Below are 20,869 nucleotides of genomic sequence, written 5' to 3'. Positions count from 1 at the left end.
CCCCAATAGCTTATCGACTTCAGCTTGCATGCTCTTTTCAAGGCCTTGCATTTGTTTGATAGTGCGTTTATTTTGTGCATGGTCGTTTGTATGCATTTTGTTATTATGTTATTCTTACTATGGTGGGTGTGTTGTGTTGTAATTTCCTACAAAAAACCAAAGGGAAGCACGAAATCAATGCATGACACGTGGCACTTTATTATTGAAATATATATGTACTATGGGTGTAAATTTGTTTTTCCCATTCTCAATTTTAATTGAAGAAATAATTGGCAATTGTATAAAATAAAAATGGTAAAGAGTAACGGAGTCAAATTCCCTATTATTTTGGTGAGACATAAAAGCATAGTGTCGACAATCATTGAGCCATTGTTCACTTTTTTAACTTTGCGAGTCTTAAAAGGTCCGAGTCAAAATAAGTGAGCATTTAAATATTGTCACTTTGTTGAAAGAAAATTAACTTTCATATTAACTTTGGACTCATGAGATACGAGCCAAATTCTTAAAGGAAAAAGGCCATGCTCTTTCATAGGTCAATTACTCTCTCTCTCTCTCTCTCTCTCTCTCAATTTCCTTTTTTACATTGCAAAAAAGGAATTTAGTAGTCATCCAAATGATTACAATTGTTAAAACAACCTAGAGATCATGACGACAAGTCATAATGAGAAAATCAGCATCCCAACGCGATTGGTACCCGGTTCTTGACAATCATACGTCATCTTAAACTCAAAACGGAAAAAAGTTGGCCGGCAAGAAGACAACCATGAAACCAAAACATAGTAGCAAGAACACACAAATACAAAAATATGTAGCATATTCTAGAAAATCCAATTAGCTGCAAAATAAATTAATCTCCCAAATTAAGCAGAAACTCCGTCCTTCCAACACACAATTCTGGAGAAACGATAGCACCCAAAGCAGAAACAGAACTACAACTAGTAGCTGCAAATGGGGCCAGATCCCGTCCATTTGGTACCGATGAGTTCGGTTCATTTGGTGCATCCGAGCCGTCTAAGAGTGTTTTGGATGGCTCGGATTTAAAGGGGTGTTTTTATAAAAAATAAAAAATACTTACTTTAAATCCGAGCTGTCCAAAACACTTTTGGACAGCTCGGATACATCCAAATGGACCGAACTGATCCGGAGCAAATGTATTGGATCCAACCCCGCTGCGAATACCCCTTACTGTCTCAGTACTTAAAACATCCTTGCATGGCATCATAGACTCGTAGTTCTAGCAAATCAGATCCAAAGCAAGGACCACAACATCCCCGGCCAGCATAAAGAACTATCACGCAATCTCAGTTGTCCGTTTCTGCAATCAGTGGTCTGGATTTTAAAAAAAACTCTTCCAGTGCGTGAATAATTTTTTTAATAGTTGGACCGTTCAAAAATACTTTTAGACATTCGCGATTGAGTGCCGTAAAATATATTCACGGCTCCGCCGTAATTTTTTTTCTCATAACAATGCACAGACCCCCATAGAACCAACATATAGCACATTGAACCCAACCATTAGCATTAATTGAAAGGCCAGCCAATTAATTTGGTTGGATGAAGTGCTGGTGGCTAACACATTCCCTTATTGTACCCCTAGCTCCCAGGCATACAAAATCTCTCTTTGATTTCTTGGTTCTTAAAATTAAGTGGTGACTCCAAAACAAAGTGCGCCGCAGTGGGCATCATCAATTTAGGCACGCTGTAATGGTTGTCGAGAGTTTGCAAATTCTCCCATCCTGTGTGTTGGCCTCAGGGCCGGCCCAGGCTCAGGAGGCTTGGGCCTCAGGCATTCAAAATATTTTAAATTTTAGGGGCACTTCAATATTATTCGTAAATTAGTGTGTGTGTGTATATTATTTATTCATTTTATAGCACAAATGTCTTTGCTAGCTTAGTGGTAAGTTGATTTTAGTTCATGTGGAGTATTTGAGTTCAAGTCTTCTAGATAGCTTTTTCTTTTGAAATATTTTTTCTCCAAAAATAATGTTATTGCAACTGTCAGGTTTCAAAATCAAGTCAAGTAGAATTCAAGCCAACCACTTTGGCTGTTGGTAACAAAGCAATTTACATGCATTATAAAGTCTAAAGTAGTAATATAACGAAACATTTCTATCAATGTTTAATTCTAAAAATATGTAGGGCACCATCCTACAATTTAGCCTTGGACATTCAAATCTCTTAGGCCGGCCCTGGTTGGCGTACGCCGCAACTGTTGGGTGTCCATAATGACACCACACGATTAGTAAATACAGACTCACAAGGTAAAATAGATGGGTCATGCCATGCCAGCTCTCACCCATTTGACACCTGCATGGCTAAACGGATCATTGATTCGGCGAAAAAGTACTTGTGCTAGGCACGACCTATTTGACGCCTCTATGTCTAAAAAAGATCATTGTTTCAATGAAAACCCTGCGGACTCCAATTGGTGATGTCTCTATCGTCTTTCCCCACGCTTTCAACCCAACGACCCTTTACAACCCCACCCACCTATTATTGTCTCTCCATGCCTGTGGAATCACTTTTATGGCTCCTCAAAAGTAAGGCCAAACATCTTCTCAACCTTTTATAGTAGAGATTTTGCTTGGTCCAAAAATATGACAGAGCACATCATGTACGCCAGTCTGTGACTGCTATTTGTAGATTTGGACAAAAGAAATAAATCAAAATTGGAGGCCCCACTAATTAAATGATTTGGTGGTATTCAATGAATTTTATGCTCTTTCCCACTTTCTAAGTGGTTCTTTTTCTTGAATTTCCTTTCAAAATAGTGTTGGACGGAGATTTGGTTTCTAAAATAGAAATATAGAGCTTGGTATAGGAGATGCTGTATATAAACTCCCTGCCGACATTAATAATTCTCTTTTTTAAAATGACGCTTTTAGGACTTGAACACCATGACAATCTCACTTGTTAATGTTGCTCTCGTTGAGGATACAATTCCATATTGTTGGAAACGAAATGGATAATCATTTAATATATGTTAGGACCCCTCCACCTGATAGTTTGAGCTATTGGTTGAATATAAAGTTTTCTCGTGGTATTTGTGCGAGTCTGTTCCAAGTTTAAAATTCAAAATTCATACCCACGATGACAAAACGAACAAAATGGTGCACCATGATTGACCTAAAAAAAAAGGTTACAGGAACTAGATCTCACACACGACTACAGTCCCTTAAAGTTACAAGTTTTTGAGTTGGATATAAAGTTTCCTGAGAATTGAGTTCTGTGTCATTTTTCATACTCCTACATCATATAAATGGCATTTTTTTTGACCTTGCATTTTCTATTTTCTATTTAAAGTAGTGACAGGAATTAAGCAATATCATGTGCACATACAAGTAGAATGCATGGACAAGGCCAAACTTGCCAGTGTTGACGAAAACAGAGGGTTTAAACGAGTTCTTTGGATTTAAAAAATGCATTAAAATATTATATATCAATAGGCATAAATTGATTTTTTTCAATATTGTCTGCACTACATTATTAGTACAAGTTCAGTGTTAATAAAAGTTCACTTAAATTTGTAAGTAAATAGATCATATAGCATAACAAAAAACCAAATAAATTACGTATCCCGATAAGTTTTCAACAATAATAATAAGTAAGTTTATTCTGGAGCCGTGCCTGGCAAAAACCCCGACACCTTCTATTTTACGTATTTCTCTGGTAAGCCTTCTGTATATTTAAATTTGTAGCTATTATACAAATAGGAAATTAGTCTTACATTTAAATGATTTTACCTTACTTCTTGGATGTTTCTCCTTATTGTTTGCGATACATAAAATCTAGTTACCAAAAGAATGAACAAAGCAATTTTATAAAATGTACTAGTGGATGTCCGTGCCTGAAGGCATGGCGCAACGTATTCTAAACAGTCTAAATGAAGTATCAAATTACACTTTTATGATATATTGTGTGTGTGGATATAATGGTTATTTTTAACTCCATCTCACATGGGGTGAGTTCCGTGTATGTGTATATCCCACCCCATGTGAGAGGAGGTTACAAATAACCGTTAAGTGAAATTTTTTCCCTCCTCCCAACAAAATCTACTTATCGAAATTTCAAATTCATAGAATAGTCTAACACAACATATTTCAAATTCGTAGAATAGTCTAACACAACTGTGTTATCAAACCGGTGTAATTTCATTAGTTGCATTCAGGTATAGAAAAATAAGAACCTTATCAAAACAGGGCTTAACATAAGACTTTTCGTAAGCTAACATAAATCAAGAATTCTTGCTCTATTATTATAACCTTCCCAAATAGCTAGTGAGAACATGAGATTCAACGAATAAGTCGAATATGCAATAGATACCACAGTATTTACTGTTCATTTAGAGTGGTGGTCAGCGGCTCCAGTGTGGAATAGCCAACATTGGTAAACATGAACGGGTATCTTCCTTTTGCCGATCAAAAAGAGAGAGAGAGAGAGAGAGAGAGAGAGAGAGAGAGAGAGAGAGAGAGGAATGCTCTTTGTAAATACTTTGGTCAATTTGGAATCAATTATTACGTACTCTATAATATAGATGCCTAAATCATGGAATCAATTATGGCATTTCTTTGGCCAATTAAATTTGAACTTAAACTTATTATTATGGCATTTCTTTGGCCAATTAAATTTGAACTTAAACTTATTTAGGAAGTCATATATATAGGATATAAAATTAATACTAAATTAGGTTTTGGAAAGGGGAACAAAATTAAATCAATCAAAATCAATTGGAAAAGGAAAGAGTATGTTTAATTAGTCTTTTCACATATGAGGGAAACGTGTAAATCTTAAAAGGAAACCCTCTTTAATGCTAGCAAAACTTTTACATTATTGTAGGTTTATACATTAGGAAATATTCACTCGATCTGACAACTACAAAGTTTACAGGAAGTATGATCGAATGGTTGTAGAGACTGCTTTGTTTGTATAAATGTCGAAAAACCGCTCTATTTTATAATATAACTAGCAAATGCCCGTGCCTGAAGGCACGACTCGAACATTCAGCATATGCAAATTAAAACTGAACAACAAATTTAACCAACTAAGATGCATAGAACAAACTCAAGCACATAAATTTTGATCAAATCAAAAAATACCATCCAAGACATTGATGAAAATAAAAAATGATATATATTAATGAAAATGCGTGCCTCGAGGAGACATCTAAAAAGAGAACATGAAACATGTCAAGACTAAAAATCTTCAAGCATATTGATCCTTTTGAGCTTTTAGGCTTCTCGATCATAATCCTAAAAAAGAATGATAGGTCAACAAAAGCTTAGTTAGTACGCCCAATCATTTGTTTAAGGGATGATATATTATATATGTTTAGTACACCAACTTAAACATATATAATACGTCCATCTTAAATCCCAAAAAAAAAAACAACAATAACAAAAACAAATCTCAGCCGTCATCTCAATCTTAACGCAAGGCCAAAAAAATCGACTGGACCAAAATTAGTTCCCGAACCACCCCGAACCAATTTCGATCCATTGTTTTTTTGGTCTGGGTCGGTTCCGAACCACCCCGAACCAATTTCTTGTGCTATTCTTAGAAAGAAAATCATAATTAAAATCAATGTCATGCACAGGACAATGGTATAAATTGTACAATGAACTCTTAGGGTGCCTATGATCCTCTTAGTAGAAAATCTACCGTACATATCTACTGTCTACATACATGATAGCGCTAATGAAATTTATTTCATCAAATTTAGCCTTAACGCAATGATGTCGAGCTAACACGATGTGTTTTTTTTTTTTTGACGTTCCATTTCCTGCTGTTCTATAAGAAGGACCGGCTGTAATTATTGTTGTGCCATTTATAGGATCAAAACATCTCATGATTCATCCTGCAAATTGACAGACACAATAAATTTAACTAAGCATAAGAACATATGAGTTCTCTTCTAGTAGAGATTAAATTATTTACACCGAGGGTGTAAACATTTGTTTTCTTCAAATCAATTACATTGCGCCGCGACATCATGTTCTATTAATTGGAACCATTATTTTGACGATATGGCGCAATGTAATTGATTTGGAGGAAATAAATATTTGCACCGCAGGTGTATATAATTTATTCTCCTTCTAGTAATGAGCTAGAATTCTCGTTATGAAATTTTCTTTAAAAATGAATGCACCAATTCTTCCACATTTTGATAAAACTTGATCCTTTTAACTCCAAGGATAACTCCCAACTAATGCACCTTTTAAATATCATTGGCATGAAAGCTTCTTTGTTTGTCATTACTTTTTATTTAGTTTTACAGCATATCACAAATTTAGTGAGAATAGTAGTAAAAATGTCAGCTCTAAATTAATTACGTAATTAGTCTTATTTGTTTTCTTGCATGTCCAAATAAATGATTTTATTGGGCTGTTGCATTTTGTATTTTAAGAGTTCGATACATGCAAGTTTCTTCCAAAAAAATCAAACAAACAATTAGGGTTCCGACTAAACCTATCGAGACCAATGCAAAAATAATAAAAGATAAGTAAAACAACCGTTAATCATCGGTACCATTTTCTCATGAATTGAAACCCAAAATGAACCAAAAGTCATTTTCATAAAGAAAAAGAGGAAGAAGAAGAAGAAGAAGAAAAGTTGAAGGAATTAGCAATACAATATGCAATAATTTAATTTGTGCTTACCACTAAAGTCGTAGATGTGTCATGGTGCCACCTTCAAGATCAAAACTCCACGGAACAGAAGTTGATCAAAACCACATCAACAAAACCAAAAGTGGAAAAAATAATGCTATCCAATAAAGTGGAAAAAATTGCCATTGATGACCAAATGTAGCCTGTTCAAAGCCATTACACACCCACCAACTCAATTGTCAAAAATCAAAATATGAGAAGAACAAAACAGAAGAAAACTTCAAATAAGTGGATGTGAATGATTAGGAAAGTGATCCAATATATGAGCGAACCAAACGTTGAAATGTTGGACAACAATGATTCTACATTGAAATCTAATGGCTTTGAAGAAAAAAAACTTGAACACTTACAGGGAGTTTGCTGAAAAATTGATACCGAGAAATGCAATCAAGAGAATTAAAGAACACTTGAGTTTTAATGTCCATAAATGTGATGTTTTTTAAACTTTAAATTTGAAAATCTTAATTGGGATCTAAATTAACGTAAAAGGATTTTTTTGTTTTGGCTATTATGTAAAAAGAAATTAGAAAGGTCAACTTACTCATTTCTACCGTAAATGTTTTATTAGGTTTCATTCATTCCACAATATACAAATCATGCCTTAATTAAAAGGATCCCTTCAAAAAAAATTCCAGTTTTGAGACAATTATCCCATAAATTACGTATTTATTAACCTAAAAAAATTATTTCAAACATTCAAAGCAAATTTGATTAATTAATTACATTGGCCAATCAATGGAATACATATACAGTTAAATCAATGGAAATTATGGAATCTGTATTGACAGTTTCATCGGTCTTGCTTCTGCAGGGGGTGCCTGTATCGAAGTTTTGGTAGTTTTGGTTCATTCTTGTATCATTTGATGGAATCTGTATTGCCTCCCGGCTCTGATATGAAATTGACAATTTTTAAAAAAAAAAAATTTGCCATTTCCAAAATCAATGGAATACATATACAGCTAACTACCGTTTCCAAAATCCATTGGCCAATCAATGGAATACATATACAACTAATTGCCGTTTCCAAAATCCCGCGCATGGGAATACCCATATAGGTTTCGCCTAAACCGTTTAGGTGATGACTTTCCAAAATCATTGTATCATCCTTTCCGTATTTTCGGCTAGCTAGATAGAAGGTAGGAATTATAATTGTATCATCCTTTCCAAATATAGCGTTAGCCCTTCTACCATGTAATCTCAGCCGTCGAAAAAATGTGTACCAATCTTAGGGTCCAAAATATAGGAGACAATTTAGGAATTCAAAAACCACCCTGTCATATTATATAGATATAAATTTGATGCGGGAAAAAAATATGTAGAGGTGTGCATTTTTAAATTTGCACACACACATATATATTTCTCTCAAGTTGGGCTCTCCTAGGTAAAGATTCTGGTTCTGCAATATTTTTTTTCGGTAATACAAGGTGTCTCGGGCCAATTTTGCTCGTGCTTTCGTAACTAAGACCTAGTTCAAAAAAAAACTTGGGCTAAAAGTGCTAAATTTTGAATATTTTCAAAAATTCGGGTAAAAGTATTAATTTTTTACTTTTATGATTTTTCTCGTCCAGACGAACCAATAGTCCCCAAAAATTTGAGAAAGCAATCACCGCCAACGGTCATTTTTCAGATGCATTTAGTTTAGGTTTGAGAAATTGCCGGGGGAACCTTGGGCATATGTCAATTTCTGTGGGGTTCCTAATTTAAGGTAGAAAGAGATTCATTTGGAATTTTGTTTGGTGATTGGTTTGGGTTGGTCCGCTGAAATGGACCTCCTTGACATACATATGGAAAGTCCCCTTCATCAATTGATTTTTTCAGATCTTATTTTTGTTCAGTTAACCTCTACAATTTTTCCATCATTAAACACAATAGACCAATTAATTGAGACTAGCTAATTAGTTGGTCAGGACTCTTGCATCTCAATAGGAGGAATGAGAGATGCTACATACACTATTCAAAATCACTACATCATTGACTACATTTTTTGTAGAGCCCACTCAGGATTTCAAAAAAATACAAAAAAAAATATCCAAAAATTTTAAAATAAGTCTAGGTACACTACACTAAACCACTACACCATCCACTACATTTTTTATGGGGCTCATTTCGGATCCCACAAAAAATATAGAAAAATATCCATAAATTTTAAAATAATATTTTAGGGGGCCCTGTAAAAAATCAACTCAATCTAACGGGTATCGGTAAGTATTATTTCTAGATTTGTAGGAGCAAAAATGCTTAATTGCGTAATTTCGGACATACAAATCCACAAATAATATTTATTGATATCAGTTAGAGCTGATTTTTTACAGGACCTCATAAACATTATTTTAAAATTTTTGGATTTTTTGTTTATATATTTTTGTGAAATCCTGAGTGGGCTCTAGAAAAAATATAGTGAATGATGTAGTGATTTTGTGTAGTGTATATAGCATTTCTCGAAGGATACGAGTTCGAATCTCTCCACCCGCATGTGGCCGTAGGATTGCAAACGAGCTGAGCCGAGCTTTGTCGAGTTCGAGGTGGGCTGGTTTGCCAAAAGGGCAGAATTGAGTTGTGGAAGAAACTAGTCATGTTCTTGAGGATGTAAATTATGTGGGGAATTCCAATCTCGGACCAACCAACCAACCGACTCGTGGGCTAAGCCCAGCTTGTTGTGTAATGGTTCTAGAAAGATCAAGGGCGGCTCCTGAATTCTAATTTAATTAGTAGTGACAAAAGCATGAAGAAATATTTTTGCATACAAAGTCTTTTATAAAATGAACTTATTTATTTTGGTTGAAAATTTATAGGGCTTAATTTAATTCGTTTTGGTGAGCTATATTATGCATTTACTCACAAATATTTATTTACTTTTGGCTACATATGTATGATTTAGTGTTGACAACATTAGAGAAAAAATCAGAATATATTTGAAAAAATACATTATTTTAGTACACCTATTGAACCGAGGGAGTTCAAATGACCCCCTTCATGACAGAGTGGAACCGCCCTTGACGATCATACTGACGTTATCTCGAGTAAAAGATAATCAAATACTATGCCAATGGCGATTCACAACCCTAATTTCGAACAAGAAGGTACGTCTGTTGTGGTCAAAGGTGTGGAGCATCGATCTAATTCCAACAAAAAATAAAAAAACATTTGGGCCGAAAGTTTGGCTGGCTAGAGGACCGGTGGCCGAAAAAGACCCATGATACAAGCCCAACAAAAGGCCTGGCTTCGTCTGAGAGGGCGTCCGTTACAATGAGCCAATGAGGAATGTGCTCAAATTCTTATAATTGGAGATGCCATTAGGAGGAAGTGCGAGGCTACTCAAGAAATGAAAGCAGTTATTGACAAGTTCAAAGGGAAATTGGCCGGACGAAAATGGAGGGTTTTTTTTTTTTTTGTTATTTGGGGGAGGACTAAATTTGATAAAATCTGTTATGAGTAATACTCCAAAGGGTTGGAAGTAAACTAGGAGGATATGGCTATATCTATTAAACTCAAGTTCACATTTTGGACAACAGGAGTCCATATATTGATGGAGTCCCTATTCTGATCTTTTGGAACTCAAATTGGTACCGGAGTTTTTGCATCACTGGAACCGGCCGGTGCAGGTTTTGTGAAGCATATATATAGTGTTAGTGCTGTTGCTTTCTAATGGTGTAATGTATTGCCCTCACAATTCTGTTGGTAGCTTGCCATTTCTGAGGTTAATTATGCCGACCGTTATCTCTAGGAAGCTGGGGATTCTGTTTTGGTGTTGTGTCTTGGAGAGGGTTCTATCATCGACGGGGGCTACGAAAGTGGCCGGAGTCTCCTTAAAAAAGAGGTTCTGGAATAAATTGGGTGAATGCTTCAGCTGGTGTGAGGGGTGTGTGATTTGATGGTGCAATCTTGATCAGTTGCTTATGTGTGGCTTCTCTGCTATTGCCTCTGGCTCTATTGCAGCATTGCTTCAGCACGGGTGTACATGTCCTTGGCAGTCAGTCGTACGTGTCTGTTGTGTTTGTTTGAGCTGGTTGAACTGCTGAGTTTTGAATGAAGTGCTGATATTTGCTGCTCTGTGATTATTCTTCTGGAGTACTTTTATTTGAATGCTGTATATGTCTTGCTAATCCTGTGACTTCACCAACCCATCTCTAAAACTCTAAAATGGAGAATGGATGTGACATATTATAGAAAGATTTTGTATTTTATTCCTACTTTTTGTATTTTATGAGAGAATCTAAGAGGGTCGACCCATCGTCATTTTTAGATACTTGGGTCTCCAAATTACCTTTGGTTCTCCAAATATGGAACCTAGTACTCCCATTTTGGAGATAAAATCTCTAAAAGTATGATAGGTCCCTCCTAGATTATCTCATAAAGTGCAAAAAATGGAAATAAATTACAAAATTTCCCTCCAATATGTTGTTACCTACATTCTTCATTTTGGAGTTTTATGCTTTGTTTGGAACACTTTTTGAAATTTTTTTTAACAAAAAGTAGCAGAGGTAATAAGTGGAGATAGATAAAGGAGAAATAATTGAAAGTAGGATGAATCTTTTGAAAAATAATTTTCAAAAAAAGAAGCAAACAGAGCATTGGAGATGGGTTGGAGATGTTCTAATTAAGGGGTAATGCTGATAAATAGTGCTGGGTGCATACCTTGAAAACAATATACTGTACATTATAAGACAAGTGCCATACTTTGAAGTCCTAAAAGTTAGAACCTGCGTCGATAATCATATATAATCATGCATGACATTCAAATGACCATATATGAAACACTAGCAACTATGCATCCATCAAAAATAAGGACGGAGTCAAGAATTTCACTATATAGGAGCAACCATGTATGCGCGATATGAAAATAAAAATAAACATGCATAATAACGAAAATACATTATAACTCAAAAAAGTACAAAATAGCAACACTTCACAAATGGACAGAGCTAGCATTGTTTTTCTAAACAATCTACCATAACCAAAAACTAGCAATATTGAAAATTGATACAACAATCAACAGTTATTGTCACACCCCACCCCGGGCCAGCACTCAAATGAGCCTAAACCGACGTGAGGGTGCAACATCAACCACCAACCCATTTCTATAACTCAAGTTTTAGCAACTAAATTATCCAACAACCATTTTATTGATAACGCAAAACTTAACGTTCTTACAAACACAGCGGAAGTCTTAAGAAAGCATTAAACTATACAATAAACCAAATTTAAACATAGGCTGCAACTACATCCCTATCTACAAAATTTTGCCAAAACTAGTCCAGCCTTCCCGACGTGCTACCCTAAGCAAGCGTACAACCCCACGACGATCAGCAGTGGATATCTACAACGCCTGCAAAACTGGATTCCAAAATGGAATCCAGGAGTGTTATGAGACATGGATGCAATTCCATATTAAAGGTACAGCTAAAAGATATATCTCAACCAGTCAAACAGCGAACCAAGTAATTAAAAGCAACACCGGGCACAAAGCCAATAATTTAAGGCATTAAGCCTTTTGGCATTAAGCCAATCACCGGGCACACAGCCAATAGTTTAAGGCATAAAGCCATATGGCATAAAGCCATATGGCATAAAGCCAATCACCGGGCACTAAGCCAACATTCAAGTTCAGTTCAATATAGAACAACATCTATGAATCAAACACTCACCTCGTACTCCAAAAGAAAGTACAACTATGGTTTCGGTGCTCCTTGATTCACCGACTCGTCACCTATCCACAAGCCAAACATTTTAGTATAGAAATACTTTTAAGGCTTTAACAAATGCATTAACAATGTTCTGCATGAATTCAACTATTTAACGTATGCCGAACAAAAGTAAATTCACCAATTCGTACCCAAAACCAAGAATTCCACAATTTCACACATTATCAACAGAACCACTGATCGATTTCTGACTATAAAAATTCTATAGGTTTCAAAGAATCCTACAAGACCACCACCACTAGCAAGAAGACTTCTAGTACATCAATCTAGATATAAAATTTGCCCAAATTGGACTCCGAATGACTAAGATATGCCCAAATAAAGTTACACGTCGGAAACAGAAATCACAGTTCCAGCAGAACAGTCTGCGATCAAATACTCATTAAAAATCATATACTCAATCTTTTCCAATAATTTCAACATCAAAACTTCACCAACTGATCAATGTTTAAGACTCATGAGAACCCATAGTCAATAAGTACATTTAACTATGACAAAATTGATTAAGAACACAGCTACAAAACCTGCCCAGAATTCCAGAATCACCAAAACCTGAACTTTAATTCAAAAACTGCTATAATCTAGAAAGAACCACGACACAACCCATACATATTCAGAAAGATATGCGAGTCTAGTTTCGGAATCAAGAAACGGTGCGTAAAACCGGTACCCGAGCAAGAAGTTATGCCCGTTTTTCCAACATGTGTCTGGGCTGTCTGCCCAGACGCGAATCTGACTGCAGCCCGGTTCAAGATTTTTATCCTTTTCCATACTATTCAGAAAATTCTGAAATTTTTACAGCATAAACTAAACTCACAGAGGCACCTACAGTAATATTATCAGAAAATAACATGATCGGTATGTCAACAAGAAATATTCATCAAAAACAGGACAGATTCAATTCTGCTCAAAACACAGTTATGCATATTCATTTGTTATACACGAATTTAAGCAAAAAGGGAATGAAAATTACCTACTGAATTGAGGTTTCAATCACTCTTCCACCTCTTCTTTCCACCGTCTCTCTCTCTCTCTCCCTCTCTCTCTCTCTCTCTCTCTCTCCACGTTGGAACAACTCCCTGATGGGTTTCCTTTCTGTTTTTTTTTTCTTTCTCTTTTCTTTGTTTTAAAGAAACCCACACACACACAACACATCAGCACACACACACGGCACACATGCACAAATTTAAAAAAAAAATTGCACTTTAGCCCTTAAGTTATTAAATATAACATTTAAGCACCTCAATTAAAAAGGGTGTTACACCCTTCCCCTCTTAGGAAATTTCATCCCCGAAATTACTTACCTCATTCAAACAAATGCGGATAGCTCTTTCGCATAGACTCCTCCGTCTCCCACGTAGCTTCCCGCTCTGAATGATTACGCCATTGGACTTTCACCAACGGTATTACTTTTGAACGAAGGACATGTTCCCCTCGCTCCAAAATCCGAATTGGTTCCTCCACATAGGTCAAATTCTCCTTTAGTTCCATCGGTTCTGAATCATTTAGCACGTGTGTCGAATCTGGCACATACTTCCTCAACATCGAAACATGGAATACATCATGCAACCGTGCCAATTCCGTCGGCAAAGCCAATCGATAAGCTGTTGCCCCTACTCTCCCAGTAATCTCATACGGCCCAATGTACCTCGGTGCCAATTTCTTCTTTCCTTTGAAGCGAACAACCCCTTTCCAAGGCGATACACGAATGAATACACGGTCACCCACCTCAAATTCCAAATCTCTTCTTCGTTTATCAGCATAGCTCTTTTGACGATCTTGGGCAATTTTTAAACGCTTCCTTATAATTTGAACTCCATCAACGGTTTGTTTAACCATTTCAGGACCTAGCCTCCGATCCTCACCTAATTGCTCCATTTGCTGAGCCAACATCTGTCTCTCACCAACATCGTTCCAACAAATTGGTGTCCTGCACCTCCTGCCATATAAAGCCTCATACGGTGGCATGCCAATGCTGCTGTGATAACTATTATTGTAGGGAAACTCAATCAACGGCAAATATTCATCCCAGCTGCCCTTAAAATCAAGAACACACGCCCTCAGCATATCTTCCAAAGTCTGAATGGTCCGTTCAGATTGCCCATCAGTTTGAGGATGAAAAGCTGTACTAAATTTCAGTGAAGTACCCATAGCTCGTTGCAAACTCATCCAAAATCTAGACGTAAACTTTGGATCCCTGTCACTAACAATAGACAAAGGCGCTCCATGCAATCTAACAATCCCACTGACGTAAATTTGAGCATACTTATCTGTAGAGTATGTGGTCTTGACAGGTAGGAAATGAGCTGTCTTTGTCAATCGATCCACAATAACCCAAATCGAATCATAACCTCCCTTAGAACGCGGTAGCCCTGTCACAAAATCCATTGTTATATGTTCCCATTTCCACTCCGGTATAGGAAGATTCTGCAACAGACCCGCCGGTCTTTGATGCTCAACTTTCACTCGCTGACATGTCAAGCAACTAGCAACAAATTCTGCAATCTCTCTCTTCATGCCAACCCACCAATAAAACTCCCTCAAGTCACGATACAACTTCGTACTTCCTGGATGCATAGCATAAGCTGAACTGTGCGCCTCCTCCAAGATTTCTCTTTTTAGAGCTGCATCATCTGGAACACACATTCTATGTCCATACAAAAGCATACCATCCTCTCGAATATTGAATCCAAAAATTTTACCTTTAACTACCTTCTTTCTGATTTCTTCCATATATGGATCATCACGTTGTCCATCCCGAATACGGTTCACAAATAAGGGCCGAACACTGAACTGTGCCAACAAAATATCACTACTATTCAAAGAAAGCTCCATACCCATCTGTTTCAACTCAGTAAAATTTACAACTCTTGAACACTGGATACAAGCCATTCTCGCTGCTGTTTTCCGACTTAAAGCATCAGCAACCACATTCGCTTTCCCTGGATGATAGTGAATAGAGCAATCATAATCTTTAATTAATTCCATCCACCTTCTTTGTCTCAAATTCAACTCCTTCTGCGTAAACAAATACTTAAGACTTTGATGATCGGAATAGATTTCACAAGTCACGCCATATAAATAATGCCTCCACAATTTAAGTGCAAATACAACAGCCGCTAGCTCCAAATCGTGCGTAGGGTAATTATGTTCATGATTTTTCAACTGCCTCGAAGCAAAAGCAATAACCTTACCTCGTTGCATAAGAACACAACCCAAACCTTGATGGGAAGCATCAGTGTAAATCACCATATCCTCGGTACCCTTCGGAATAGTCAATACCGGTGCAGATACCAACCGAGACTTCAATTCCTGAAAACTATCTTCACATTCATTAGACCACACAAACTTTACATCTTTTCTAGTCAATTTGGTCATAGGCAAGGCAATAGAAGAAAAACCCTGAATAAATCTCCGATAATATCCTGCTAGACCAAGGAAACTTCGGATTTCAGAAACATTAGTTGGCCTTTCCCAATTCACTACTGCCTCCACCTTCTTTGGATCCACACAAATGCCATCTCTAGAGATCATATGTCCCAGAAATGCAACACTTTCAAGCCAAAATTCGCATTTGCTCAATTTACCATACAATTGCTTATCTTGTAAAGTCTGCAATGCAATTCTCAAATGTTGCTCATGATCCTCCTTAGTTCGGGAATAGATCAGAATATCGTCAATAAACACAATGACAAACAAATCTAGATACGGCTCAAACACCCTATTCATGAGATCCATAAATACCGCTGGAGCATTAGTCACTCCGAAAGGCATAACAAGAAACTCATAATGGCCATACCTCGTTCGAAAAGCCATTTTGGAGACATCACTATCCTTTACCTTAACCTGATGGTATCCCGATCTTAAATCAATTTTTGAAAAGACGGTCGCTCCCTGCAACTGATCAAACAAATCATCAATTCTTGGCAACGGGTACTTATTCCGTATCGTCACCTTATTCAGCTGCCTGTAATCAATGCACATACTCATAGTACCATCTTTCTTCTTCACAAATAAAACTGGTGCACCCCATGGTGAGATACTTGATCGAATAAACCCTTTGTCAAGTAAATCTTTCAATTGAATTTTTAATTCTAGCAACTCAGCTGGTGCCATTCGATACGGTGGAATAGAAATAGGATTCGTTCCCGGTATCACGTCAATAGTAAATTCTACCTCTCTATCAAGCACAATTCCTGGTAATTCATCTGGAAAGACATCCGGAAACTCCCTCACAATTGGTATATCCGATAACTCTAACGGTTTCTTCTCCGTGTCAACAACATAGGCCAAATACCCCTGACATCCCTTCCTTAACATACTAACAGCTTTAAGAGCAGATAACATACCAGTTACAGAAGTCTGTCTATCACCACAGAATTTAATTTCCGACTCACCCGGTATTTTAAAGACAACTTCTTTATTAAAGCAATCTAAAGATGCATGATGTGTAGATAAGAAATCCATTCCTAGAATAACATCAAAATCAGACATTACTAGAGGAATCAAATCAACTTCTAGATTTCTATCACACATATTCACCACACACTTGGGAAAAGATACCCCAACTATCACCACTTCTCCAACGGGAGTAGATATCGCTAAAGCAGTGTCTAATAACACATAATGCTTATTCAAATGCACACTGAACAAGTTCGACACAAAAGAATGCGTAGAACCAGGATCAATTAAAATTTGTGCATTAACACCACAAACCATTAAAGTACATGTTACCACGTTTGGAGTTGCCTGGACATTTTGTCGTGTCATGGCGAACACTCTCCTCGGTGCTGTAGATCCACCTGTTCCACCACCCCGACCAACAGGCCTACCAACATTCATTCCACGGCCAACCGGAACACTGCCAATAGAAGATGCACCTGAACCTTGTGGTTTCGTGCAATGAGTTGCAATATGCCCCATTTCCCCACATCTAAAACATTTAAACCCTTTCCCCGATTCCGGACAATCTCTCATGCGATGATCGGGCGACCCACACCGATAACACTTAAAAGGAGTTCCACGTCCACTTGAACTACTCCCCTTGCCAAAACTTGGCTTACTTGCCTCATAGCTTTGACTACCTTGCTGTTTTCCCTCACCCTGGCCTTTCAAATGTTGAAATTCTCATCCACCTCTATGAAAATCGCTTGATTTTCCCCCCTGGCTAGCCTGCCTCGCCTCAAATTTACCCTTTTTTTGATTGTTCTCGTTTACTAAACAACTCTTCAACATCCTTGCCAATCATCTTTGTTGTTTCAATCAAATCCGCATAGCCTTTTTCTTTATAAATTGTCATTCTGGTTCGAACATTATCCTCCAACCCACCTCTGAACCGTCTACCCTTCTTTTCTTCAATATTCACCATATCCGTAGCATAGGCTGAAAGAGCATTAAACTTGGCTTCATATTCGGCCACCGACATACTCCCCTGTTTAAGATTAATAAAATCTGCTTCCTGCTGGAAACGATACGTCACAGGACAGTAACGATCATTAAAAGCCTTCACAAATCTAGCCCATGTGATTACTTGTGGCACTGGTGGCTGAATACCTGGTAATGGGGCTGACAACAACCTCTGACTTCCCTCCCACCATAATAAAGCTTGCCCTTTCAAGGTGAAGGTTGCTAAAGTCACCTTTTGTTCATCAGTTACTCCCATAGCTGTTAGAACTCTCTCAACCGTTTTTAACCAATCCTCTGCCTCTTGAGGTTTAAAAGTACCCTCAAACTCCGTTGGATACAGCTTCTTGAATTTCTCTAGTAATCCAACATTCTGATTAACCGGAGGATTAACCGGAGGTGCAACTTGTCGTTCAGCATACTGTGCTAAAGCCGCCAATAGTCTATCGATATCCCTAGCCCCTACCAGAACTCCTGCCGGTGCAGCCCTAGCAGCCGGATCCGCTTGCTCAGGATGGGAAGAGGCTTCTTCTTCCATTTTCCTTGCCTGTTGCAATTCAATTTGACAACAGCAACAACATACACTATTTTATCATGTTAGATAAACCAACACTAAACTACTCGACAAAATATGATCGACTCCTAAATCCACTGCTAGATCGCCACTCGCTCAACGACTCTCAGAATCTAGATAAGCCTAGGCTCTGATACCAAGCTGTCACACCCCACCCCGGGCCAGCACTCAAATGAGCCTAAACCGACGTGAGGGTGCAACATCAACCACCAACCCATTTCTATAACTCAAGTTTTAGCAACTAAATTATCCAACAACCATTTTATTGATAACGCAAAACTTAACGTTCTTACAAACACAGCGGAAGTCTTAAGAAAGCATTAAACTATACAATAAACCAAATTTAAACATAGGCTGCAACTACATCCCTATCTACAAAATTTTGCCAAAACTAGTCCAGCCTTCCCGACGTGCTACCCTAAGCGAGCGTACAACCCCACGACGATCAGCAGTGGATATCTACAACGCCTGCAAAACTGGATTCCAAAATGGAATCCAGGAGTGTTATGAGACATGGATGCAATTCCATATTAAAGGTACAGCTAAAAGATATATCTCAACCAGTCAAACAGCGAACCAAGTAATTAAAAGCAACACCGGGCACAAAGCCAATAATTTAAGGCATTAAGCCTTTTGGCATTAAGCCAATCACCGGGCACACAGCCAATAGTTTAAGGCATAAAGCCATATGGCATAAAGCCATATGGCATAAAGCCAATCACCGGGCACTAAGCCAACATTCAAGTTCAGTTCAATATAGAACAACATCTATGAATCAAACACTCACCTCGTACTCCAAAAGAAAGTACAACTATGGTTTCGGTGCTCCTTGATTCACCGACTCGTCACCTATCCACAAGCCAAACATTTTAGTATAGAAATACTTTTAAGGCTTTAACAAATGCATTAACAATGTTCTGCATGAATTCAACTATTTAACGTATGCCGAACAAAAGTAAATTCACCAATTCGTACCCAAAACCAAGAATTCCACAATTTCACACATTATCAACAGAACCACTGATCGATTTCTGACTATAAAAATTCTATAGGTTTCAAAGAATCCTACAAGACCACCACCACTAGCAAGAAGACTTCTAGTACATCAATCTAGATATAAAATTTGCCCAAATTGGACTCCGAATGACTAAGATATGCCCAAATAAAGTTACACGTCGGAAACAGAAATCACAGTTCCAGCAGAACAGTCTGCGATCAAATACTCATTAAAAATCATATACTCAATCTTTTCCAATAATTTCAACATCAAAACTTCACCAACTGATCAATGTTTAAGACTCATGAGAACCCATAGTCAATAAGTACATTTAACTATGACAAAATTGATTAAGAACACAGCTACAAAACCTGCCCAGAATTCCAGAATCACCAAAACCTGAACTTTAATTCAAAAACTGCTATAATCTAGAAAGAACCACGACACAACCCATACATATTCAGAAAGATATGCGAGTCTAGTTTCGGAATCAAGAAACGGTGCGTAAAACCGGTACCCGAGCAAGAAGTTATGCCCGTTTTTCCAACATGTGTCTGGGCTGTCTGCCCAGACGCGAATCTGACTGCAGCCCGGTTCAAGATTTTTATCCTTTTCCATACTATTCAGAAAATTCTGAAATTTTTACAGCATAAACTAAACTCACAGAGGCACCTACAGTAAAATTATCAGAAAATAACATGATCGGTATGTCAACAAGAAATATTCATCAAAAACAGGACAGATTCAATTCTGCTCAAAACACAGTTATGCATATTCATTTGTTATACACGAATTTAAGCAAAAAGGGAATGAAAATTACCTACTGAATTGAGGTTTCAATCACTCTTCCACCTCTTCTTTCCACCGTCTCTCTCTCTCTCTCCCTCTCTCTCTCTCTCTCTCCACGTTGGAACAACTCCCTGATGGGTTTCCTTTCTGTTTTTTTTTCTTTCTCTTTTCTTTGTTTTAAAGAAACCCACACACACACAACACATCAGCACACACACACGGCACACATGCACAAATTTAAAAAAAAAATTGCACTTTAGCCCTTAAGTTATTAAATATAACATTTAAGCACCTCAATTAAAAAGGGTGTTACAGTTATCACTTATCACAATTAGGCAAAAACATACTTTCAACTTCGATTTGACCAAGATTACTTAGGGTTTCAAAAATTGCTTCTCCTCAATCTATTCCTATTTTCTTGAAACTACCTTCAAAGTGATACCGATTGGAGATTTTGTGTTGAGAGAGAGAGAGAGAGAGAGAACGTTTGATACCCCTCTAAAACATTGAGAATTTTTTTGGGAGAAAAGTGGGAGTTCATTAATTGAGTATTGATCACAATGTTAACCCTCAAATTTTATATTTTGTTAGTATATTTTAACACTTAACCTTTAGAAATTAATGTTGGTATCCTTGAATTTCAAAGGTTACTACTATTTGATTTTTTTTTTTCCCCAAAATACTAGAGGGGGCGAGCTTATATGCTTTATAGAAAATTTTTAAAAAAATATAATGGTAC

At 37.2% G+C, this 20,869-nt stretch overlaps 1 protein-coding gene and 1 long non-coding RNA gene across 2 annotated transcripts; both read right to left on the bottom strand.

Annotated features, from left to right (window-relative positions):
• Nucleotides 1-11,769: 11,769 nt before the first annotated feature.
• On the bottom strand, nt 11,770-13,452 carry LOC131302443 (uncharacterized). The gene is made up of 3 exons (XR_009191745.1): nt 13,341-13,452; nt 12,311-12,372; nt 11,770-11,999 (listed from the first exon to the last, which is right to left on the bottom strand). It is a non-coding gene; the product is annotated as an uncharacterized LOC131302443 (long non-coding RNA).
• Nucleotides 13,453-16,997: 3,545 nt separating this feature from the next.
• Nucleotides 16,998-20,273, bottom strand: LOC131303129 (uncharacterized). Its single transcript, XM_058329921.1, has 5 exons — nt 20,162-20,273; nt 19,132-19,193; nt 17,585-18,317; nt 17,102-17,475; nt 16,998-17,012 (listed from the first exon to the last, which is right to left on the bottom strand). Exons 3-5 carry the CDS (start codon nt 18,306-18,308, stop codon nt 16,998-17,000), a joined length of 1,113 nt encoding a protein of 370 aa, XP_058185904.1. The 5' UTR covers nt 18,309-18,317; nt 19,132-19,193; nt 20,162-20,273.
• Between the last annotated feature and the right edge of the window lie 596 nt (nt 20,274-20,869).

Source organism: Rhododendron vialii, chromosome 10a (assembly GCF_030253575.1).
Source record: "Rhododendron vialii isolate Sample 1 chromosome 10a, ASM3025357v1".
NCBI lineage: Eukaryota > Viridiplantae > Streptophyta > Magnoliopsida > Ericales > Ericaceae > Rhododendron > Rhododendron vialii.
Note: the sequence above shows the minus strand (reverse complement) of the source record. Positions and strands in the feature narration are given on the sequence as shown.

Coding starts and splice junctions, on each gene's coding strand:
- LOC131303129 (XM_058329921.1), bottom strand. CDS start 18,308: ATGGAAGAAGAAGCCTCTTCCCATCCTGAGCAAGCGGATCCGGCTGCT. Junction 17,476..17,584: donor GGATGTTGAAGAGTTGTTTA/GTAAACGAGAAC, acceptor AACATTTGAAAG/GCCAGGGTGAGGGAAAACAG.